Source organism: Triturus cristatus, chromosome 4_1, assembly GCF_964204655.1.
Source record: "Triturus cristatus chromosome 4_1, aTriCri1.1, whole genome shotgun sequence".
Lineage (NCBI taxonomy): Eukaryota > Metazoa > Chordata > Amphibia > Caudata > Salamandridae > Triturus > Triturus cristatus.
In genome coordinates this window covers 781544090-781571214 of record NC_140585.1, presented here as the reverse complement: position 1 = coordinate 781571214, position 27125 = coordinate 781544090, and the positions used below count along the sequence as shown (strand labels likewise).

Here is a 27125-nt window from a genome sequence, read left to right as displayed (position 1 = left end):
TCCACACAAAGCACATTTGAACATCTCAATTCCATGCCACACAATTCAACTATAAATAACTCCACAACATTCCATACCACAATTTACAATCCTAAAAATTTAAAAAAACACATTTTTACTTCACTCCATACCACATAATTCCACATTGCATAATGGCGCTCTACGAAACTTAATATCACTCCAACCCACAAAATGACACTCCACACAACACAATTCAACTCCAAACAGTTCAACTACACATGATTCCACTTTAACTTACATAATTACACTTCACACCACATATTTACACAAGACTCCAAAAAACATAATTACACTCTAGAAAATACAACTCCACAACATGCCACATAATTCCATTCCGCACAATTATACACCACACCATGCCACATAATTCCACACAACGCCACTCAATTCCACTACTCAGCCCGACACAATTTACCACACAACATACTTACACTCCACTAAATACCACCCAACACCACATAATTCAACTCAACATTACTAAACTCTACTCCATACCACAAAAAATACACTCCACATTAATCCAGATTATGCCACGTAGCAGCACTCCGCATAAATACACTCCACACATGCCACTTCACATATTTTTCACTCAATGCCACACACTTCCACGCCACACAATTCAACTCTACACATTTCCATTCAACACCACATAATTCAACAAACCACATCATTCAACTAAACCCAATTACACAACACACCACATACATCCAATCTACACCACAAAATTCCATCTCATGCCACAAAATTCAACAGCACACCACATAAGTAAAATCCATTACATACCACTCCACAAAATGGCATTCCACATAATTACACTCCATAACACCCAATACCGCTTCATATAATTCCAGTACATTCAATACCACGATTCCACATAAATCCACTGCACACTTTGCTGCATTATTTCACCACACAAATCCACCACACAAAATTTCACTACTAACAATTCCACTACACACCACATACATTCACTCCACACCAAACAGAAAACGCATAGGTAAATGACATTGTCATTTACAAAGTCAATAGCTCTACCTTGCACAAATGCGAGACCTATTGCATTGAAAATGCTGGTTTGAACAGGCCTGGAGGTGTATAGGGAGCTGGTTCCAGTATTGAGGGGCTAGGTAAGAAAATGATATGCAGCCATCCTGGCAGTGCGGGGCATTGCAGGGAGCAACAAATGTTTTCCACCTGACCGCAAATTCCTTATTGGCGCATACCAATTAAGTTTTCTTTTGTATGTACTGTGACCCATTTCCATTTAAAGATTTGTGTGTTAGGCAGATGAGTTTGAAACATGTTTGTTTCCTTATTGGTTACCAGTGTAGGTTTTTTAGAATGGGGTCGGACGGTGAATGTGTAGGAAGATGAAGTATCAAACGTGCTGCAGTACTTTGTACCACCTGGAGCCTGGTATATAGTTCTTTATTCATGGACGCCATTAAGACATTTCAATAGCCCAGGTGACTGATTACAAGTGCCTGGACTAGGGATTTCCTTAATCCCAGTGGAATCCATTGGAATATTTTTCATAGGGAGCTCATGATGACATAGCAGGTGCCTGATATGTAGTTTACATGATCCTTCATGGACAGTTTGTTTTCTACTGTGATTCCTTACTGTTGCTTTCGATATAGGGCTTGGGCCGAGACTTGCTGGCCACCAGTCGTCCGACCAGAATTTGAGTGCTTTCCTGAATAGTCACCTCCATTTTACTTGCCTTAAATTGTAGGCAGTTTGTCTGCATCCATGTGGCAATATGATTCATGCAGTTTCTAAATCTAATTTTGGTGTCTGCAGGCTTTGGTCCCATAGTTATGGCCAGCTGTGTGTCATCTGCATATGAGATGACATCAAATCCAAATGATTTGATGGCTTTTGCCAGCGGTGCGACATATCCATTAAAAAGAGTGGTGCTCGGTGCCGAACCCCGGGGGACATCCTTGTCAATAGATATGGTGCAGGGTACATAAGACTCTAGTTGTACCAAGAGTGTCCTTCCCTTCAGGAAGTCATTTAGCCAGCTGATTCCTTTCCTTCCAATACCGATCTCTTCTAACCTTTTTGCTAGGATTGTATGAGACATGATGTCTAAAGCAGCTGAAAAATCTAGTAGGACCAGCATTGATGGGTGTCCCTCATCCAGAGAGAGTCTTGTGTTGTCCACTACTTCTACCAGTGTTGTTTCGGTGCTGTGTCCAGTCCGAAAACCTGACTGAGAATAGTCGAAAAATTGTCTACTTTCTAAATATGTTGTGAGTGGTTTATTCACTTGTGTTTCTATTACCGTCCTGAAGTATGAAAGTAAGGAAATTGGTCTAAAGTTTTCTAATTCGTTCGGGTCTGCCCTTGGTTTTTTGAGGATTGGTATAATCCTTCCCAATTTCCATTTTGCTGGGACTGCTTCCATATTTAATTACATGTTCAGTAAGTCTGTAAGACTTAAGTAAGGCAGGGGATATAGTGGACATAATATAGGGAGGGGCTGGATCTTGTGGTGATCCTGATCTGACCCTATTTACTTTGGTCCTAACGTCATCTTGGATTACTGCAGTTAACTCCTTTAATAGTACCATATGGGTGATTTCTTTCCTACTGCACTCTTTTTGGCACACTTTTTTCTTCTTAATTATGTATGGGAAAGGTGTTATAAATGTTGATTATTTTTTCCCCCAAGAAGATGTACAGCTTTTCTACCAGGTCCTGTGATGTTGGGATGGAAATTTGACAGGATATGGGATTAGTGAATTACTTTACAATTCTATATAGTTCCTTATGTGAATTGTCAGCTTTTTCGATTCTATTGATGATGTGAGTTTTCCTGGCGTTCTTAATGTTGTTTAGATATTGCCTATAGGCCCGTTTAGATGATAGTTTATCCTCGTTTGTTTTTGTTGCTCTTCATTTATGCTCTGCCTTCCTACATGCTGCTTTTTCAGCTTTCAGAGAGTCTGTAAACGATGGTGCAGTCTTACATTTGTGTTTAGTTTTGTTATTGACTTTTGAGACTGCCACTACTTTATCCAGGGATTGTGCTATGATTTTTCAAAGGCATCCAGTGCCACATCTAGACTTTTAAGTCCCTTTAGTGTGGAGGGACAGAAAAGTGAGGAGAAGGAGGCTAAGTCGATTTTTCTCCAAGGCCTGCTCGGTTTTTGAATTAATGCCCCACTTTCCAGGGGAGTTTCTAATTGTACGTAGAATTTAATTAAGTGGTGGGCCAACCAGACCAGTGGGAGAGAAGAATCCATCCTAGTGTTTGATTCATTGGTGAACAGGAGATCAAGGGTGTAGTTATAATACTTACTGAACTTTATATCTGAATTAAATCAAAGAAACTAATCCCTACTGTGAAACAGGCTTTAGAATAGATAGTAACACAAGGGATGACACATTGGCTCCGTCAATGGTAATTCATGAGACTATGAGGGTAAAAAAAAATACCCTGTTTGTTTCATAGACTGTTGAATGATTTTTGATGCAGAGACTTGCACAACACTGATCGAAACTATCAAAATGGTGAATTGACACTATTGAGTGCCAGCCAGTCATTATACTTGAACACGTCTGTTTCAGATAAATTGGCATACAATGCTCATATTTAAATAAAAATTATGACATACAGAGGACTAAAGCAGGGGTGTGTGTTAGCTCATCTGCTCTTTCACCTGTTTACTGCTGATCTGACTAAGGATATTGCAGTGGAAAGATGTTGGCTGCCTAGAATAGGTAGGTGCAATCTTTAGACACTACAGTATGGCCGTGACACTCATCTTACATCATGTGGTGGCAGGCCTGCAGAGATCATTGACAATGCTAAATAATTATAATGTTGGTAAAATACTGGAGGATAATGCTAAAAAAAGACAATGCAAAGGTCAGAAATGGCTTACTGGTAAGGTTTCAGTTGAAAGGCTTGAAAAATACAATTATCTGGGAGCGTGGCTAAAGGAACAAGGATCTGCTAAGGCACATTTATGATCCCCAAAAATAAAAAGCTTCATCATTGATATATGCGATTTGCCAGCTTTACCAAAATAAATACGGTCCATCTATCAAGCCCATATGGAATGTCACCTCTGCAAAATATTGCCATCTCTGGAGTATGGCCTTATAGCTTTCACAGGGAACTAGGGTGTTGGTTAGACAGTACACAATGCAAGGCCTTTAGGTTGAAGTTTGGTTTACAGATCCCACCAGTCAATGATAAATTAAGTTAGAGGTTCATTTGCAGCAGCCATCACTTACATTGATACTAAAAATAGGGGGAAGATTCAATGAGGTATTCAGAGGCTGGAATCTGTACTAACTTTCTTTAACATGCATTTACCTCTGACACCATTGATGACAAAGATATCTTTTCTCAGCTAGCCTGTTTAATGACTGCGAGTTTTAAGTCAATTATTACAATCTCTGGTTGTTTGAAAACAAAAAGAACACTTCTTCATTTCACGGCACACGTGTCCTTTACATAAAACAGTGGCAAATATTTACATTTTATACAGTGACTTCATGACATATCATACAACATGAAAAAAGTACTTTGGACAGACGAAAGAATAATTACACAACAATAATAAGGAAAAAGATGTCCCACTTGAACCACAGAACAGCCCTGAAGAAGACCTTATGAACACAATATAGGTCCAACACGACATAGGTCGAAACGCGTCGGCTGGTTAGCAGAGATCCAGACACGCTTGGGATAAAAAAATCAGACATTAGTGTCCCCCAGAGAGCCAAAATAGCAAATCAGTTTACTGCTCCCCAGAATCACTACGATATAGCTATCTGACTCTGCTCAGGACCACATTCAAAGTCAAACTTTGAGGATCCAATTGGCTTGAGTTCCCAATACATATAAAAGTGGACACCTTATTATTGTTGTGTAATAATTCTTTCGTCTGTCCAAAGTACTTTTTTCATGTTGTATGATATGTCATGAAGTCACTGTATAAAATGTAAATATTTGCCACTGTTTTATGTAAAGGACACGTGTGCCGTGAAATGAAGAAGTGTTCTTTTTGTTTTCAAACAACCAGAGATTGTAACAATTGACTTAAAACTCGCAGTCATTAAACAGGCTGAGAAAAGATATCTTTGTGATCAATGGTGTCAGAGGTAAATGCATGTTAAAGAAAATCACTTACATTGATGTCACAGATTTTGGCCTGTTGTTATGCATTATATCATGCTGGTAAAATACTTTATGATCAACATTTTGGTATGTGCTATCAGAGAAGTATGACTGATAACCTCCGAGGTCAGAATATTCTAATAGGTCAATGAGCATTTTATGGTTGGAACCTTTATGGGAATCTTCAAATTATTTAGCAAACTTTACACAGGGTACAGAAAAAAAAAAAGAGCACAAAGGCTTGTTTGTTAGGGACTTTGAAACTTTGGGCAAAAAGACATTTTCAAATTACATTTCTACTAGTTTTTTTAGAGGAGGCTAACAAATAATTTATCAGGTCCTCTAGCAGTAGCAACAAGGCATCTATCTACTTATGCATTTTTATTAATTACACTAGTATAAAATATAAACATTCATGGCCATCATTCAACAGCCATACTAAATTTTGTTGCCTATGTGGCGGGTCACCTGAGCCATTAATTCATATCTTATTCCTCTGCCTGTTCCAACTTGATGTATGCAGAAAATGGCTTAGGCCTTTGTTTATCACAAAGGGTTGTCGCCAAGTCCTAGATGATCTCAAAATGACAGCAAATGCTGGAAAATTATGTATGTGGCTTAGCTTTTTATTAGCAAATAAAGTTAGCTAATAATTTAGTCAAATCAAGTGATTGAAGAAATTATATGAATTATTTTCACCTTTAGCAAAGAATTCTGTATGCTTATATTGCTGCTTCATTTCCTTATACAAACGTTTTCAAAGTTGTACTCCCCTGTACTCTCCACTGCTACCGTTGGCGGGGCTCCCTTGGGGCCGGGCATACTACACAGAGCAAATGATGCGGGTGTGGACGGATCACGCGGTAACGGAGGTGGGGATGCTGTTCTCCGGTGAGAGCTTGCAGCCCTTCGAGGCACTGGTCGGGGACTTCGAGCTACCCGGGGGACAATTCCTCCGGCACAGGCAGCTCCTCACGGACTGTCGCAGGCAGTGGGGAGGGATCGAGACGGAGCCCCCCACACACCCGGTCATTCATGCGATACTGCAGATGGGGCCGGGTCGTCATCTCGTCACGTGGATCTACAAAGCGGTGAGATCCCTGCGGAGTCCTACGTTAGCGACCCTCCGGGAACACTGGGAGGACGACTTCCAACGGCCTCTACATGACAGGGAGTGGGCCAGGGCCCTGGAATACACCAAAAAAGTGTCCCGCAATTATCGGTTCAAGAGCATACAGCTGCATATCCTGCACAGGGCGTATCTGACCCCCGAAAAGCTGCAGAAATATTTCCCCGACGGGGTGTTTGGTTGCCCTAGATGCCTAGAACCCGCTGCCTCGTTTAAGCACATGTTTTGGGACTGTCCGACGCTCTACAGTTACTGGCACACTATTCACGCTGCCCTACAAGCGGTTACAGGGTTCCGGGACCTGGACACATGGGAGGCGTGTGCGCTGGGTATTCATGCACGACACAAGTCACAGAAAGTGGAAAGGAGGTTCGCTTTCTTAATGCTGCTCCTTGCTAAACGCTGCATCGCTATGCATTGGAAGACGCCGGGGGGTCCCCCAGTAGCGGCATGGGTGGGAGCGGTCAAGAAATGGGGCAAGGCGGAGGAGACTACACTTAGAACGGAGGAGGCCCGAGGGATGCGCAAACACCCGATCTCCATGCCCTGGGCCATGTTATTGCACGCCTTCACGCAGGAAACAGCGGCTGCAGCGCGCACACAACCTATTGATCCCCTGGGGGCGCCAGCGACCCCGGAGCCCACCCTGGGAGCGGCGCGGGCAATCCAAGCACCCGGTGCCTCACAGAGGCAGGCGTCACAGGCCCCACCGCCAGATCCCTCATAGGCTACGACCGATATACCAGCCCATCCGGCCTCCCCCTCTCTGCATCCGTGGCCACCCCGAACCCCCCCCTTTTTTTCTTTTTCTCTCACGTTGATTCAGCTCTTGAGCGCATAGCCACGAGCTTTCCTGATAGACGACATAGTGCACCCCCATCCCCTGGTTCCCTGCCCCCAGTTCGTTCATAGTTACTCATTGGCGGCACTTCTCTAGCCCCCGAGACACCCACAGGGGTTCAATCACATTGCACAGCGCCCCTGCGGCGCGGCGATCAGGGCGCGCTTCGGTAGGGCATACCCAGCGGCTGATCCCGGCCATGCACCTGCAGCCCTACTTAGGATAGGGTCGGATGGCCTGAGCGCCCACGAGACTGTGAGATCGGAAGGGCTGCGATTGGGCGCTCTTGCTATGTAAGTCTCTGTGTTAATGGTGAAACCACCTGTGCATGTGTATATTATTACCTATAAATGCCAATAAAAACGTTTTTCAAAACAAACGTTTTCAAAGTTACTTTTATATTTAACACTATAAAGTAATTTTTTGTTAGGGTTCATTATTTTATTATTTAATAATGATGTAAGAGACACCTAATTTTGGCTTATATTTTCTGATGAGGGGGCCTTTTTAATTGGTGTATTTTATCAGATATCATGAATTGTGAATTACTTATACTGAATGATTGTAATTAATCAACAAACTTTAACAAACACTCTTCATGTCAGTTTCTATAGGAGCAGATCTAGACATAGACAGGTGGCAAAGTCAAGCTTGGTGTCCCCCACAATGTAATAAAGTGAATAACGATTTCCAGGGAGAAGACTGAGAGGAAGCTGCTACTAGTTGCAAAATTGACTTGTTCTTCTCATGCTGACAGTAACATCCAAGTTGACCTTCAATGTTTTCAATTTCTAGTCCATTGTAAAAGAGGACTGATTAATGGTGGAATATTTAGAGAAACTCATGGCCTTTTTAGTAATGTTGAAGGCTCTAGCCTATTGAACTTAGGGGGAATTTACCTCCATCCTTTTTCGAATGTTAGCGAGGCAAAGCTCGTGAGGAGGGACCCTAGGGATAAGGGGCACCTCAAACTGTTGCTAAAATAAAAAAAATTACTGGGGAAATATGGGGGATACGGGGAAAAATATTAGGGCAGACTGCAACACAGCTTGTCTGGTACTTTTGTCCTTAAAATCACAGTGCTTTTTGCAGCCAGACAGACACTGTATGGAGTACAATTTTCTTTCTAAGACACAGACAGACTTTAGGAACTGCATTATTTCCATCTCTGTAAGTACTGAGGCAGTAAATGCTCATTGACAACTTGCACCATTTGGGCAAAAAAAAAGCCTTTAGTCCTTAGTTTCACTGCATATAAGCCTGCTGTCCCACCTGCTTCTTGTTCATGTTGATATCTTTTAATAAATCCAGGCAATGTTATGGTGAAGTAAAACAGCTGCAGGTAAACCTATCTGATTATCTACCTAATATGCATCCCAGCACTCCCATATATTCTTTGGAATCAGAAGATTCCCAAGACAGAAGAGTAAGATCTGCATCACAGTCATATATATTGTTAAAACTCTTTATGGTACTTCTCGGTGATACTGCCCTCAATCCAAAATTTTGAAAAGGAGCAGGATGACTTTCAACAATACATTATGGTAACCAAATAAAAACTGAGTTTACTTTAGAAGGAGGCTGCATTACTGGAAGTACTAAAACCGTACAGTATTGTTTGCTTATCTGAAGCAAGTACAAGCCACGCTAAATATCAGAGTGCTTAATGAATAGCAAACAAACACATTTCAGTATGGGATGAAAATTATTTTTAACACTAGAAGAAAAGCAACTATGGAGAAACAAAGGTAGATAAAATAAGCATATTGTTCAAGGGCCTGAATGGAACAAACAATATAGAAAATTGTACCCCCTAAAAAATGTTATTCTAGGTCTGGGAAAAGGGGGAAAATCCACAAAAATGTAATATAAAGATTCCCACATACCTATATGTCTGGAAATCCCCATCTCACAACACAATAATAAAAGAAACTGGAGATCTTTTCTGAACGTAACTTAAGGTGTATGTGAGACAGGGCTGGTGAATGAAAGTGGTTGAAGTGAGAATGAGAGTGTGTGTTGTTTGAAGTGTGAGTGATCTGAGGTATGATGAAACATACAAAGAAAGAAATTTATGTAAAAAGTGTGTATATTAATGAGTCACATTGTGTGTTTTTGAATTGAACATATGTAATTTAGACATAAATGTGAAATTTGTTCATTCAAAAACCTATATCTGGATGGCTATTACAACTATAAATGATGTTGGGAAAAAAAAAAGATGAGCTAAAAATGATTAACAAATTGAATAAAACATATAAATAAAAATGTATGCTGTTATTTTTTGGAGTATCTGGTGGTCGAGATATTGGCCACTGTAAGCCATTATTGAAGCACTACAGGTCAAGTGGGAATTTTTATATTATGTTATATTTTTGCCTGAATAGAACACAGAAGGTACAAAATTCTGTGACATATTATTGCTGAAGACTGAATGGAACATTATACCTGTTCAAAGGGGGAATAGAGATGGGATGGGATAGTTTAAGGAAGGTATAAACAGGCGGTTAACTATCAAGAGAGAATGTAGTCCGTTGGAACAGAAGATGTTGCAGATCCAACCTGAAGACAGGAAAAGATGGATTGCTATGGAGAGATGGTGGATGAAAATCACAGATCTTGGGTCCACTGCCCAAGAAGAACTAATAGAGTGTACTGTTACTTGAGGGATCGTATCGCATGAAGTGGGATCTTTACAAACAGAGCAAGTCTGTCAAGAGTAGACAATTCCTTCACCAGATATTTGGAATGACCAAAATGAAATATATTATGTACCACAAAGGCCAGTTAGAAAATACTGAAAATACTGCTTGCTTCAAATAGGAGCCACTGGAGAGAGATGAGGATTTGGAGCACATTGTCAAACGTTTTAGTCCCAATAACTAATCTTGCTGCTACAGCTCAATCTGTGGCAGCAGTGTTTTGCTATTTTAACACATACTAATACCCTATGGGCAAACACTTCATATCTTTAGTACCAGTTTAACACCTGAATACAGTAGTATCAACTGTAATGTAACCAATCAGCATTTGCAGAGTCTGCCACTGTGAAGCGTCATGTGTGGAACTTTTGTTTAGTAACATTTGAATTTGAATTACTTTTTTGTTGAAAATCTGCAAATTATGGACTAGATGGTGTATTATGACACAGGTGTAGTAAATACATAGTTATGTCTTGTCCGAAGATCAATTCTCAAATACTGTGCATTTGCGGTCTACTCAATAACATTTGACAAATTGGACAGATCTCTGATTTCCTCTGTGAAAGAAAGCTATTCCTGATGGATATTTCATCATATTTAGTTACTCCCATCATTGAGCTATACTATGAAACCCAAAACGAGGTATAAAGCTAGGTTGAAACGTTCTATGTTATAGGAGTGTGGGGTACCACGGTTTCTCTACACCCTTAATTCAATTTTTAGCTAGTTGAGTTAAACAAAGAACTAGCTGTGGACTGTATTGCTTCCGCGCTGGTTAGGTGGAGTACCAATGAGCAGTATATCCTATGCATATGAAATTGTCATTTTAGACAGAACATCCATCGGACTTCAATAGGCATCAAGTATTACCGTTAAATCTGCAGAATGCAATAGGATGACAGTATATTTAAATAAAACACAAATAATTGTGTTTAATACAATTTCCAGAAAGTTTATCTACCACTGATATGAAAGTGTTCTTGAATAGGTTAAGTGTTAGAAATACATAGGAACCAAAAGGTGATGGAAAACTAAATTGGTTATACTAGCATCAGTACTAGAGGGGAAAAAGTAGTACAACTGTAGCAAGCACCCCGAGTAGCTCAAGTTGCAGTATGGTAACTATACTTCAGCAGGAAGCAATTTAGCTCCTATGTAAAAGATTTTTTTTTAGGCTTCACTGCAAGCGTGTACCACAAATATAAAAAGGAAAAAAGAAGGCACGAACCTACCAACTATGGCTTCCATATGCTTGCAAAAACAATTTTGGATACAAAAAAACCCACAGATGCACCTATGTTACTAGGCATGTTTTCAAATATTAAGTCTCTCAATTGCGCCAAGAATTGTATTATTATTTGTAAGGGGAACAAGAATAAAGCATCATATAACCAAGGAATAAACTAGGATAAAAACTATAATAATTTTTTCCTTAAAAGAGACGGAAATTAAATGGCCAGCTAACTGGGCACTTCCATTGCAGGCAACATAAATTGCTGGAATTTAAGGTTAATATACAAATAAAATTAAAAGCACACTTTGAACCACCTTGAGAAAATAACTAATTTTAGGAGATGTGAACAATGTTCATAAACCTCGTGCAGTCACTGAAAATGAATGGATCAATGGGAAAAGTGGGCTAACCCACTGACTGCCCCATGATGTTTGATGTACTTGGAACAAAATGTGAATGACGATTTAACAGATCAATGGATAAAGCCCACTGACCAAAATGTCCTCTGTATATTTATATTATGGTTGATTTTTCTGAAAAAAAGTCAGGTGAAAAAGTTAAAACGGTCTCAAAGGTCAGGACTAAAAATTGGCAATAGATTTAGTAGAGGCAAAAATGTTACAAACTTATTTTCACATCCATAAATCCACTCGAGCTGAGTATTTGATATAGGAGTTAAAACTACTCAGTTTACTGTCTTTTTTACAACGCTTCAAATGTGCTGGGAGCCAAGTTGCTGGGCTTGACATGTGTTGAACTATATAATGAGACAAAAAAGATAGATGTGGCATCCGTATAGCAATGATTCGTTGTACAGATCTATTTAGTAATTCTAATGCAAATGTGAAGTAGTTTTTAACTGATATTGAACACAAGCTGACTATGTTGGCACGTGCAGCTGATGCCACTGCTAGGACTAGCGAGTATTCCTGTAGTATGGACAGTAAGAAGTGTTGTCCAATGCAATAACCAGTTAATCCATGTATGCCAAGAACTCTCAAATTCAAACTTGATATTTCCAGGTTTGTGTGGGAAAAAAGGAAAAAAAACTATACAATGTAAAAAGAGATTGGACTGGAATTTTAATTGAGGATTAAACATGTAGATTTTGCAAGTCTGAAGTCCTTGAATCCTTCTTGCAAATTATGTTGCAGTATATCTTTTTTGTATACATGAGGAAGCTGATCTATGTTTAGGTTGAGTCTAGCGGTAGCACACATGCGCTGCTCGCTCTGTGAGGCATGCTGTAATAGAGTATGCAGTGGAAGCTCCACCCACTCTCCGCCCATATTTGTAATTGGCTTGTGTCATTGTCCTTCCTAAATGCTGGCTTCCGATTAATGAGGCTTGTTAATCCCTCCTTCGTACCGCCTTGTCTCCATTTGTTACCGCCCATAAGGACTGGACCTTTTACTTCGCTCGGACACGGTGTACTTTATCTAGTGGGTGAGCACTATTTTCTTTCTTGAGTTTGTCTTGCTGCAGTCACGACGTGCTTTGTCAGCCCTGTATAGCTTTGTGTTATTTGTTGCAGTTCAGAAACTATTTGCACTGTTGAAGTTCGCCGACGAACTTTAGGGGCTTATTTTCTGGCACAAGGTTACCTTTTGACCCATAAACAAAAATGTTGTATTTCAAAGAATCTACCAAAGGACGATTGCGTCAACCACAATGAAGAAACTGGAAGAATTCGAGGCACATGGTTCGCGTCTCTCGCCGTGCTCTGGAGTGTGCAACAGTTTCTTTTGCTCCATGTTTGTAACTCAGAGAGAGGCTGCTGTGTATCTTGGGTTCTTTTAACTTCTGTTTATGTCCAAACGGGTGAAGTCAGCATGTCATTAGATGGTCAAATTAACCACCTCACCTGCTTCATAGTGTCATATAAGCAAGCAGGGAACAATGCGGATCGCTGCGGGGGCAGAAACGTGGCATAACCTGCGGAGTACACCGTGCAGCTGAGGTGGACGGGAGGGGGGAGGGAGCATTCCTTTCTTTCACCTGTGTGACTGCTTTCATGTGCGTGCATTGCTTCTATTTTCAGTTCCGAACTATCTCTACGGAAACAGACAAATTGAAAAATCTGTTTTGTAAATGCACGATACGCAATCTTCAGTTTCAATACTCCGATTCACCAATGAGAGCTGGCTAGGTCACCCTTTTGCCTTGAATACAAAGTGAAACTTTTCAGGGACGTATGAGTGTCCTTGTAATTGTTTTGGAGGAAGTGTTGAAGCTTGAGAGGTGAAAGGTCACATTTAACAGTAAATATGTTGTGTTTTTTAGTTATGTTTCCAGTTTTGCCTTCAGTAGAGCACCAGTTATTCAATATGTTTACCTTACATAAAGCTTATCTGTTATTTTTGCAAAAGTAGCACCTTTTATTTTTTCTGATTACACTATGGCCCAGAGGAAATCCTACACAATCTTCAATACTATCGACCTGTTTTTCTCTCCACGCTCTCACACACAGTCACACACACGAATCATTAGGTGAATTAGTCTTTAGAAAAGTTTCACAAATTGGTAAAAAAAAGAAAGTTGCTGAAATGTAAGACGCTTTAAAAACTGAGCCCAAACGTGGACTGACTGCCTGTGTGGTACTAAAAGGAATTTTCCACTTCTGAGTGCCATACAGTGCGTTTTTTAATCTTGGGTAGCCTATGGGTCACTGTTTGTTCACGGGATGCATACCTTAGTGTATGCAAACTTATCACCATTTCTGAATGTTTATGGTTCACATTTAAGCTTATTTTTGCAGTCGAAAAGAAAGATCACTAGGTTGAAGTGGTGACTAGGCCAAACTAATGCCCGCAATTACTTACGGCCACTTAACTAATGTTATCAATGCAGCTCAGGTAAAAGCATACAAAACAGTGCTGTAGGCGCCTAGACATGCTCGAAACACCAGGCTAAGGCTGGAGATAGGCCTAAACAGACGGGACTTGGTTCTTCAGGGGAACCTAATAAAATTTCACATCGGAGCATTGAAAGCGCCAGAAAAGAATCTTAAACACTCTTTAAAGCTGATCTTTAGGACAGAGGGTTCCCCGTGGCACGTGAAGCTGGACCAAGCCATACAGTGCTTGAAAATAGAGGCAGGGAGCATGACCCTCCATGACATCCCCTATTCTGCTTGGGCCAAAGCCGTGAAGCATCAAGTTCAGACTCTCTCCTTCGAACTGGATCAATCCTCACTCCAGTAAAATTCTTTCACATCGCTGCTAAACAACTCATACACTCCTGGGAAAGCTAAACCTTATATGCGCGATCGTCACTCAGCCCAAGCTAGAAGGAAAATCCTGTTTTTTCATCTCACCGCCCTCAGGATTCTGGACTTCAACCCAAAATAGGTGCAAATAGACAATAACGTTGGTTATGCGATTACCACAGGGAATCCTGGCTACACCTTCTACGGTGTTGCCCAAAACTAGCTGCGGACCGTCATCGTCTGTTGCGCCCAGCACTAAAGGACAAGGGCCTGAGAACATGCAGGGATGCCTTGGACTGGTGCTTTTCGAAGTCAACTACTTGCCTTCTTGATAGAGTCAGCAAGTTCACTCATCAAATAAGAATAGCACTTGACCCCCAGCAACTGGTTGCAGACACTGGGGCTTCAACTTCCCAGTAATCAAATCAGCAGGCGCTTCAGCCCTGGTGAAAGTTATTTAACTAGGGGAGAGGATGTAGTCCGTCGGCTTAAACTGTCGACTTTGGTGCAGGAAACCAGGGTTCGAGCCTCGAGGTCGCGTCCACATCCTGTGATTCTGGGCAAATCACTTAATCTCCCCGTGCCTGAATGTGTAATGTAAATACGGTGCTCATGTAAAGCGCTCCAAAACCTTCGGGTCGAGTTCACGCTATATAAATATGCAACAAAAAAAAAAAAACTTAGGGGCCCACAATGTGGTCAAACAGACTATAAAAGAGAGCGGGTCCTCGAAGGGAGCTCAATTAGAACTGGCAACAATGACTGATGAATTCTATGTAAATAGGGATTTTTACAGGACAAAGCAATCATTGGTGTGTTCAGGAGTGTCTTCGTAATTTTAACTTATTGTACCCGAGTCCCTTTCAGGAGCATACTGCTAAAAACTGTGCCCATGCAGGCATGGTGCACTTTATTTTATCTATTTAATGTGTTTTACTGTAAAGATTTTAAGTAATCGTACGGTTAATAAAAAATTTCTACTTTCTAGTCTGTGAGTCAGGAATGTAACAAAGTAAAATAATGCAAAACGTTAACTACGGCCACATGAAGCACTTTCATTTTTTTTACTCAGAAACATTTGAATCTTTACATATATTTTCATAACTTGACGCCTTTCCATAATCTGAAACTGCTGCCAGTGGTCTTTGGTTTTGATTAATGCAATCATTTATGTGCTGCATTTTAGGAAAAATTCAGCCTAAGAAGCACTTTTTGGGAGCCCGTCTACACCAGGTTTGGCTGCATAAGAGGTCTGACGTCAGACGATCTGGAGGTTGGGGGAGGGTTGCCTTCTGCCTCCCATAGACCTGCTCTCTGGCCCATCCCAATACTGCTTCTACAGAGAATCATGACTTCAGACTCGGTCATGTCCTCCTTCCTTTCACCGCCACCAGGTTCTCTCCCGCTTTGTCTAGCCCCTTTCTTCTCATTTTCCTTGCTGCTCCCAACAGTGCACCATAAATAAAGCACAGCACTGATATTCTACCTAGCAGTCTATCATAGAGGACTTTGCCAAAAAGATACAAAATCGCATTTCATTAAAAACAAAGACAGGCTGGGGAAATACTTAGATAAAGGGTGTTACTTTATCTTGATAAAAATGTGATAAATAAACAGCATACTTGCAGACTTCTCTACCCCCATATGTAGAGAGATGGAGATGCTTTCATTTAGGTTAATTGCTTATTAGGTGAAGCTTGGGCAGCGCATGCGCTGGTCTGCGAGCCATGCTTGTATTGGAATATATACTTGAAGCCCCGCCCACTCTCTGCCCAGATTTGTTGTTGGCTTTTGTCATTGTCCTTCATAAATGCTGGCTTCTGATTCGCTATTAGGCTTGTTAGTCACTCTTTAGTACCACCTTGTCTTTATTCGTACTCACATATGGACTGTCCATTTAACTTCAGTTGCTGCACAGTTCGTCTTCTTTAGTCTTCAAGCACTATTTTCTTTAATTAGAAGGGTCTCTCGTGCGCAGTTGTGACCACCGGCTTGTTTATTTAACTCGTACCAAACGGGGAGCTCTTCAGGGACCATGGGAGACAGAAGGGGGCAACTCAGCGATGCCTTAAAGCATTTGGAATGCAATAGGTCTTGCATTTGCGAGAGTTTAAGCTAATGGCATTGTAAATGACAATGCCTTTTATATATGTTTCAAAAACCAAAACATAAATAAAAGGCATTGTCATTTACAATGTCAATAGCTCAAACTTGCGTAAACACGAAACATATTGCATTGCAGATGCTTGTTTTGGATTGCATGTGCTAATGTTCACTTTTAATGTTAATTGTGCCTATTTAAATAGTTTTATGAAACCTATAATAGACTATTGCTACAAAAAATAAGTCAATATAGCAGACTTAACTTATGATGCCTTGCCTTAATGGTCATTGCAAGAAATGACAAGTATTTGAACCATGTGCTGAATCAATTATTAAGGTCACTGACCACTGTAGGTGTCAATGGTCCTACTGTACACAGAAGATTCTACTGAGCTTAATGTGACTGAGGTCATTTAGCTCTTCTGGTGCTCCAGGATCTCTCTGTGGCTTTTGACACAGTTGACCACCATGTGGTATTTGCAAAAACAGATGACCCGTGCACACATGAGAATATTAACAGTATAGATTACTGTCAGTGAACAAAAACACGATTATAACAGCGGTCAGATGGAGTTTTCTTTCTTTTGTGGTTTTTAATTGGTGATCAATTGCCCAGCCAACACGTGTTTCGTCGGGGTGTTAACCCACGACTTCTTCAGGGCTACAGGATGTGAAATGACAATATATTAACATAGTACATAAGGAATACAATCAACTCAAAAGAGAGAAAGGAAATAAAGAACAAACGGAAACAAAGGACAATACATTTTGATAACGGAGTACAAAAATTCCCGGTGATGCACCAGACCCATCACCTGTCAGTGACGTTAAGAAACAAATAAAATACAAAAATAAAAAAATTATAAAAAATAATATGACTTGTATGTGACTGACCCTTATAACAGCAATGCACAACGCATGTATTACAACATGAGCATTTAACAATACACTTAGGTATACTAGATCAATGATTTCTTCGAAAAAACTCTCTGGAGAATAGTGGCATGAGAAAAATAACACTATTTGAGAAAATGAACTCTTCCTATGTCATGCTGCAAAGAAAACCACCGTCACCAAAGAACAAATAGTGATTACCCGAAGTCAAGTGAAAAGATGATAAAGCGAAGAAGATATGAATACAACCATAGTTCCACATTCAAAATTCTTACCTAATGGACAGATTGTCAGAAAGAGTAAAGTTCTGAAATCAAGTGACGACAAAAAAGCCTGGGTCAGTATATGTGCTCAGTAGGGGGTTAGGGGTAATGTGGGTCAGTCAGAGGATGCATAGTATGCTCACCTCTACGCCGGTTGTAATTCCGTCCTGGCTAGCAAATATGGATAGAAAGGACAATGCGAAATTATGAGGTCAGTACCAGAACAGGAGCACTGTAAAAGAAGGAAGGATGGCGAATAAATATCAATATGGGAACGGGGAGCAGAAAGCAGGTCCACAACAGTGACTGAGACAAACGGGTAATGGCGCCTGCGCCTCCTAATAGAAAAAATACCAAAAGCTGAGAGTAATCTATTACACAAATCCAAAAAAGCGGTCAATAATTAAACCGTGTAGAAATTAACCGTAAGAATGACCTACGTCAGCCAACTACCAGACCCATCTGTTGAGAACACATTAAAGGGATTCACTGTGGGTAACCGGCAGTGCGGGCGAATAAAAATGCTTAAAGTCTGCAATTAATCATGGTGGCATACAGTTCTGGCGGTCAAAAATCCACGTTAAGCAATTAGAAACTATAAAGGGTCATTACATATAAATGTTCACGTGAGCATGAAGCGATGCTTATGTCAATTAGGTGAAATATGTTATAATGCAGTTAAAAGATTTACTCAGTACGACATCCGTACAAGAAGATATGAATCAATAAGGTTAAAACACTAATTTAAGTGCCACGAGGTGGGAGCTAGGCAAATTCAATCTATATTGTCAAACTCTCAAACAATAAAGTTTATGCTAAAACGAGGCAAACATGCGTAAATTAACCGCAATTCCAAACACAACAATGTCACCGGTAATCCAGGCCTTGGTGCCATACTAAGGCACTCAAACGAGTCAGAGTGAAAATATATCTTTAGCCGCATCTGCAACTCCAGTGAAGGCTTACCTAATGTGATCCTGATATGGGGCATCAGCGAGTACGCATAGAAGTGTGTGGAAGTATCAGATACCGGAAATGAAAGAAACAACATGGCTTCCGCTTAAGTATCGGAAACATGTTGAGAGACTAGAAGGTAAACGCAAACTCTGGTGGAAAACCGGAAGTGAGTGAGACAGCAGAAACAAATGTAAGTGCGGTTGTCCTGAAAACACAGCATGTCTCGATAAGCTTTAAATCTTGAACTCAAGACTTATGCTCCCGATATTACAAGGTCCATGAATAGGTAAATGTGAGATGAAATAAAAGGATGATCTGAATCAAAACCTCGATTGGCCCTACAGATCTCAACGTGAGATGGGTGACACAGTCTCTCAGGCAATGATGAATATGTTATGCAATTCAAGGTGTACCTCCTAAAATCGTAGCAGGAGTCACCCAAGACAAAACAGAATATTCGGGAGGGAGGACAATGAAAATAGAGGAGAAAGAGTGCTGGTATAGGAAGATGTATAAGGAAAAGAAATAGGGACAGGGTGGCTGAACACAAGACATATAGCATATGTGGCTATCCCTCAATAGAGTGTGCGATATGACTCGAGTAGGGAAGCAGATCAAATAGTTAGAACACAACGGAGCAGTACACTATAGGTCATTGCCTGCATACAATTAAGATGAAATTCATAACAGTATTCAAATTCTCCACATCAGATTTAGGCAGTCCAAAATGTAGACCAATACAACAATTAGATCACAGTACAGATGGTAACACTAAAAAACAGAAAAGACAAAATCAACCACTCTAAAGGCAGTATCACAATATGACTATGCATTGGTTAGTACAATATCTCATTGGGTTTTGGAGAGATTTTAAGAAAGACATACATTGTAGTGAGTAATGTCAACATAGCATCACAAGGTATTAATACATTGTTCTCAATCTCCGAAAAAGAACTGTAGCTCATGGTCGGTATTGAGTCCTAGCTCTACCACCTTCAAGCGCATTATCCAAGTGGCATCAGCGTGGCGTAAAGACAATTCCCTGTCCCCACCTCTCTGGTGAGTTGGTATGACTTCTATGCCAAAAAAAGTTAATTGTTTGTAGCAGCCTTGTTCTTTACAATCAACAGCATGTATGGCCATAGGGTATCTGCTGTCTCCTTGTTTGATTGCTCTGGCATGCTCACTGATTCTTTCTTTAAGCATTCGAATGGTGCTATACCCACATATTGTTTGTGGCATCTGCACTCAATGATATATATTACATAGCGTGTCATGCAATTTATATTCTGTTTAATCTGATATTGACTCCCATCTGGACCAATGAAATTGGATTTGTTATGTGCGGCCCACCTACACACACACCACAGCTCCCACACTTATGAAAGCCTGATGCTTGCTTAGTAAGCCAATCATTACCTATGATGATTTTGGGGACAGTCGGGCTCAATATACTCTTCAGTGTGGTACCTCTTCTGTAGGTGACAAGGGGTCTATGTGTAGTAAATGCCTCCAAGGTTTTATCTGCTCGTAAAACCTCCCAATGTTTATGCATACTCTTAGTCATGATATCAGCTCTCTGGTTGTAGTTGGTAATAAGTCTAACTGGTTGCGGTTATTGTGTTGCTGGACTTCTTTTCTCTAAGTGTCTCTGTGCGTGGAACACATAGGATACGTTTCTCTGCTCTATCTAACGTTGGCAGTTGGTATCCTCTGTTCTGAAATCTCTGTTTCATAGTGTGAACATGTGTGGAATTCTGTGTCCTCGCTACAGTTTCTCCTTGCTCTAGTGAATTCCCCATAGGGAATGGCCTTGATTTGATGTTTAGGGTGTGCACTATCTGCATGTAGGATGGCATTGCAAGCGGTGGGTTTGCGATGTAATTTGCTTTGAATTGAGCCATTCTGAACGTACAGCTCCACATCCAGAAAAATCACATGCGTCTCGCTGTGCTGATGTGTGAACTGTATTCCCAATGTGTTGTTATTCAAATGAAGATAAAATTCTTGAAGAATTTCTTCTGTTCCTGACCACAATAATAGACAGTCGTCTATGTAGCGTCCCCAGTATACAATAAATTCATTAAACCTACTACCAGTTTCACTCCAAATACATTTGGCTTCAAAATACCCCATGAAGAGGTTAGCAAAAGAAGGCGAAAATTTTTATCCCATGGCCACTCCACGTATCTGCTTGTACCAGCGTCCCTCAAAAATGAAACATTTGTTATTGAGTATTACTTCAGTCATTGCTAGTAGCATTCTAGTGTGTTGCCACTGTGTAGCTGGTTTCATGCTAAAATGCCATTCCAAAGCCTGCATGCCAATCTGTGGATCAATGTTAGTGTAGAGAGAAACTACGTCTAGTGTGGCAAGGATTATGTCATCTCGCCAGGTGAGGTCAGTTAAGAGGCTTAGAATGTGCTTAGTATCCTTGATGTAAGCCGGAAGATTCTGTACAATCGGTTGTAGGAACATATCCACGTATTCTGCAATTCTCTCTGTAGGTCCCCCTATTCTGGATACGATGGGTCTGCCAGGGGGGAAGGGAAGGTTCTGATGTATTTTAGGTAAGGTGTAAAGAGCCGGGTACCTGGGTCTCTCTACCCTAAGATACAGGAATTCTTCTTCGCTGAGTAAACCCTCTTCCCGCCATGTCTTGAGGTGTTTATTGAGAAGGATAGTAAGTGTATCTGTAGGATTGTTGGTTAGTGTTTCATAACAGGTGTTATAATTAAGCTGCCCCAAAACTTCCTTATTGTAATCCTGCTGATTCATAATCACAATGTTGCCCCCCCTGTCAGCTTCTCTAATGGTGATTGATGCATTGTTTGAAAGGAGAGTAAGGGCCTGACGTTCTCCCTGAGTGAGATTATCCTGATTAGATCTCCTGTTAGGTTTCACTTTAGATTCATATTTGTCTATATCCTGTGTAACTAGTTTATAGAATGTGTCAATAGTATTACCCCCAGGTAAGGTTGGGGTCCATCTGGACTTAGATTTCAACCCACTTAATATGGAATAATCATTCTCAACATCAAGGTCAGTGAGCAGTTGGCTCAAATCATCAGGTGTTGCATCTTGATTTGTGATAGATAGTAACAACTGTGTATCGTAAAGATCTTGAATACTGAGCACATCCAATTCTCCGCACACAGGAATGTTTTTAGCATGTTTATTAATCAAGGGATTATTCAAAAACAGTTTTTTCAATTTCAGATTTCTCACATATTTAAACAAATCAACTTTTGCTTTGCAAATTTCCCCTCTGTTTACAGGGCAAAATCCTAAGCCTCTTTTAAGAAGGGATATCATGTCGTCTGTGAGGTTAAGGGAGGAAAGATTAATGATGTCAACCCTCAATTCCTGTATATTTCTCAATTCCTCTTGTCCCCTGACCTTAGGTTTCTCCTGTAGTCGTTTGTGACCTGCTCTCTTGACTCTCCTAGTTTTTTGGTTGGTATCCCACTGTTGGATTGCACCCTGTTTCCCCTTTTTATACGCTGTCCTTCTTTTAAAAAAGAGCTCTCTGATCTGCAAGTATTAGAGGAGCCCGGCAAGTTATCCAATTCCCCATCACTAGACAATGGTACACTGGAGGAGGTTGACACAGATTAAATGGAGATTGTTTGCTGTCTATTGGGTTTATTCATCTCTTGGCCATTGGTTAGTATAACGTCATATTTTTTTGCAAAAGTAAAAACTCTCCCTTCCCTGTAGTCAATTTAATCTTGTTTAAGCTTTCTTGCCTTCCTTTGTTTTATGTCTTCTTGATGTTTAGATAATACATCTGCAAGGATGGCATAATTCTTTTCAGTGGCCTCTGGTATACCTAGATCCTTAATTTCCTCCTCTAGTTTCTTAATCTCTGTTTGTAATGTTGCCACTTTGCGATCAGCATTTTCAATTGGTAGTCCCATTAAAGTTCTAGAGTTCAAGGTGAGTGATTCTTTCCATAGTTTTAACAGATCAGTGTCTAACTCATCATAGGTAGGAAAGATTTGAGCACGCAGCCCTCTCAGTATTCTGTCTAGTCTCATGTATTGTTTTAGAGTGATCCCGTCCACCATTTGCTATTTTCATTCTTTTTCAGTTTCTCCAGTCTCACAAATTTATCCCTCAAACCTTCCTTTCTCATCTGAGTAGTGTTTTTAACGCTTGCTGCCACTGTATCTCCTTTGGCCAAATTTTGAAATAGCTCTTCTGCTATAGGAGTTCTGTCCATCTTGAAGATAGACAATAAATGAAAGGTGAATAGGTACAGGAGAGTTTACAACGTCGGGGCTGCCCCTACCGCTAAAACCAAATATGTGACTGAGGTCATTTAGCTCTTCTGGTGCTCCTGGATCTCTCTGTGGCTTTTGACACAGTTGACCACCATGTGGTATTTACCAGGTTTAATATCACTGAGGCAGAAGATCAGCTCTTTTCTTATTAGGCCGTACACAAGTTCACTAGTGTAACTTTATTGTGATTCCACAACCTTAGAATCTGGTATTTCTCAGGGCTTTTCACGGTCTCTATGTCTTTTCAACACATACATGAAACTATTATTCTCCATCACTGGATAAGAGAATTTACATTCTCAGTGTTATCCAAATGATACACAGATTTTTGTTTTTAGAAGCGGACGTAACCTGCTCGAAATATGACAGTCCATGTGATTTGCTGATCGAGATCGAACCCTGGATGAATGCAAGCTGACCTTCGCTTAATTAGACTAAAAGTCAGGTAAGGATCGGATGTCTACTGAGAGGTATTACTTCTGGACTGATCCATGTGTGTAAGTTTCGAACAGAAAGGTACACATTAGCCGAGATTTGACCTTCGGGTTATGGTTCCCCCTGCTTGGGGTCGAGCGGGCAAATGACTCGATTTAAACATAGGTGATGCAATGGAGAAATGTTTAATCATCGTTGTTTTAATACACTTTTTTTATAAAATGTTGTGGAAAAGCGGATCTAAGACAGAAAAGAGAAATGCATGGGTAAAGTTTCTATTATTTGAGGGGTGAGCTGCAACCGTTACACAAGCTATGAATCTCTAGATGACCTGATGTTGACAATCTATCTTAACTGGGTGCTGCGACCCCCCGTAATACACCGACATGATCACATACAAAGCCCCAGTATTGGATATACTATCACAGTTGCAGGTCAAACCTAAGTGGAAGTGCAATCACGAGTCATAGAGGCGCCATACCCATACGACGATTTATGCACTCGCTTGCGAGGACCGGATATGACCTTCCATGCCCCTTCCCTAGTTTATACCTGTGTTACACCCCAGTTCAAGTGACATATTATGCATCAGAGCCCATTGGGTACACACATCGTGATGTATTTGAATGTTACTTCTTCCCGCTGACTTTCCACTAGTCGATGCAGGTGATGTGTGATACCGCATACTGTACTATATGGCATAACTGCTCGATAGATCTGTATAATGTACAGTATATGAACTTTGAAAATGTCAATAAAAATATGTTACAAAAAAAAAAACTGGGTGCTGCGACTACTGTTATTACGTACATCATGTCGAAATGCTCTCATTTCTGAAAATAGACAGACAGAATTACACATAAATGCAATATGAAAAAAACCATAACTTGCAGAAAGTTATGGTGGTCAGCTACGGTGTGTGTACAAGTCAGTATGTTGATTGCTACAGGCGGTGTTATGGTGTCACAGTGTGTCATGTGCATGTGTCATTGTGTGTGCTGGTGTGTCAGAGAGGACTTTTCTGGGGGGCTGACAGACCACTGTGATAAGGCTACAAGGTGGCATGTTTGAACACACGTAAAGGAGTCACTGTGGGAGGAACAGCATATGTACTAGTACGGGCGTGCCTCAAGTGTAAGACCATGCGCTAGCCTTACCTCCTTGACAGGGGGAAACTTCTTCCTGCATTCCAGTGACAGGCTCCGCAGGTCGCTCTGCGTGTTCTCCAGCAGCTTCTTGATGGCCTCGGGACTGCTGGTGCTGCTTGACATCTTGTCGCGGCCCCGGGCTTGCACTCAACGGTATTGTCCCCACACGAAGCCCTCCTGGGCTGGCTCAGTAGTATCCTTCTAAATACTCCCAGCGAAGACAAGTGTTATACTCTGGCCCCAAGTACTCTACCTGAGGGCTAGCTGTCAGTGTTCTCCAGGGTTGACACGGGGCACTGCAGCGTAGCTCCTCCCACTCCCGCACAGCGTCCGCTGTCAGTCCCTCCTCCCCCCCCAGCTCCCACAATCCCGAGCTCCTTGAACACGTCATGGGCACTTCCGTAAACAGACAGACGGGACCAAATCTCCACTAGGGACAGTAAAGAGGGACTTGGCGTTCGATGGAAATAGGAGTAGTATGTGACTGACAGGTCTAACGAGAGGGCCTACAATGAAAAGGGAAGAAGGACAAACCCAGTTAGGAACCAGTAAGGTTCCTAAAGAATTAAAAACAACTAGAATGCTAACTTTAATAACAATCTGTACATTCCATTGGAACCGTACTGCTGGTAAACCATATTGAGTATCTTCCACCCACCACGACCGCTCTTCCTCGTCAAAATAATTTTAATGCTCCGATTACTTACCGGTAATCTTCATTACGCGTAACCCTACTCGTCCTCATCACAGTCATTCTATGATGAAAGTGTTAAGCAGGCCAAACAAGGCCTAGCTATCTTTTCAGAGTGTACATTTCCAATGCATGGGAGATGCAGAACAGCAGAGCATGTAATCCTGTTTTCTCTTTCCTGCCTGTGCACCGGGGGCTTCAAATGTGTCCTTCAGCTTTCAAATATATGCATAAAATTCAGTTACTTATATGGTTTTGCTATCATTTATATGTATTGTTTTCTGTTACGAATGTCCCTGAAGAGGATGGATTAACAACTGTTTTCAAACTGAATGCCACTTCCTTCAGCTGAAAGGAGTTGCTGTTTGCATTTTCAATGCGCTATTCTTTCTTTTGTAGGGTATACAGGTGTAGAGTGGTTCTAAGTCACACTGCCCTATGATGTGTTTTCTGAGTAGTGTTATTAACTTTCTGTGTCAGACCACAGAGAGTATACAGTTTCTTTGACGAAAAGTGTATAAAAACTCACAATTTGAGAAAAATGCATGGTATTTCACCTACTGGACAGCGTGTACAGCGGGGAAGAAAGAGGTTGGCCAGTGGGTGGGGGAAGGTATAAATACCTGTCCGCAGCCCACTGTGTGCCGGAAATTATGCCGCAGAGGCATTGGACTTAGGAGGGACTCCCGTGGGAAGGGGTCCCAGCAAGTGGTGCGAGGGGTTGTGCCTAATGCGGCACTAAGAGGGCCGTCATCCTACAGGGGCACACTGTGTGCCCCTTTACTTAGCAGCTAACAAATGTGCTGTTGAATAACAAAATACGAAAGATTGGAGGTAACTTCTTTTATTCCTCAAAAGCCAACACGATGGCTCCAACAGCCGAGCCGGCAGAACATGTAGAGCGTTGCGTGGTCAGCTGTCAACTGTCATAACAGAAGGCAGCTGATCACGTCACCGCTGGAACGTCACAGCTGATACGGCGTATCAGCTGGGACAACAGTGCAAGGGACTACGGTGTCCATGCAGGGACATATGAAAACACAACACATCCCCCTCCTTAGGGGAAGGAGTAAAAGAAACACTGGTCCTGAACGTGGAGTAGTTCACTCACAAATAAAGTCTCTCAACCTCGCAGGTGGACCCAGGAGTCTGCCTGCCCTGCTCGTTGTTACTGGTAAAGCATTGTCCAGTTCCGGAGTTTTAGGCAACTTGTGTCTAATTTTGTCACCCTTAGGACTTGACATCGCGATCTGAACAGGAGGAGTCATCACAACCTGGTCAGCACAGGTCGTAAGATCCTCTGGTATCTCACCCTCTGAATCATAGTCAAAGGCTTGCTTGCGCAAGTCCATGTTCTCGGGTTCAATGCTTGGGTAACCTGGTCCTGTTGAAACGAGGGCATCCGAAACCCCCATTGATTGTTTGACTGCAGATAATTTTGAAAAATGCCACACCCTTCCATCACTTAGTAATGCAGAGTTACAATATACTTTACGGACTTGTAACGGCGGGGTGTATTTATCTTGACCTTTTGCGATATGCCCACTTTTCTTCACCTTCACATAGTCACCTTTGTTAAGCACTACTGCTTTACTCCCATGTGTTTTATCGTAGTACACCTTAGCTTTCGCTTGAGACTCAGCAAGCTTGTCTTGTACCAATTTTGATGACCAGTCAACCTTCCTAGCCGCCTTGATCCAGCCTACATTGTCCTTGGACAACGGCGTCCTTCCCCGCATCAGTTCAAAAGGACTGTGACCCGTTGTTTCACATGGGGTGATCCTGTATGCCCTTATAGTCTTCATTGTTTCACTCTTCCATTGCAAGCCGTTGCTATTGGCTATTTGTATTATGCCTTTAATTACTCTATTTAATCGCTCTACTGCCTCATTACCAGCTGGGTGGTAGACAGATGTTGTCTTGTGGCAGACGTTGTTTTTCTTTATGTACTCTTGGAAAATTTCAGAAGTAAATTGGGTACCGTTGTCACTCACAACTAATTTAGGTAGGCCCTCGCGACAGAAAAAAATATCCATAAATTTCACGATGTTTAATGCCTCAGGATTTTTTGTG

The 27125-nt window shown here is 41.2% G+C and overlaps 1 protein-coding gene across 2 annotated transcripts in view; it reads right to left on the bottom strand.

Moving 5' to 3' along the window:
- The window catches only part of MON2 (MON2 regulator of endosome-to-Golgi trafficking), a 1036128-nt gene extending 1011423 nt beyond the window's left edge, over window positions 1-24705 (bottom strand). The window contains exon 1 of one of the 2 annotated variants that reach the window (XM_085653355.1): window positions 24371-24705. In XM_085653355.1, coding sequence (XP_085509481.1) covers window positions 24371-24484 — 114 coding nt within the window. In that variant the 5' untranslated portion in view covers window positions 24485-24705. The remainder of the gene's footprint in view (window positions 1-24370) is intronic. The other variant, XM_085653354.1, reaches the window with a different exon arrangement.
- Window positions 24706-27125: the final 2420 nt, after the last annotated feature.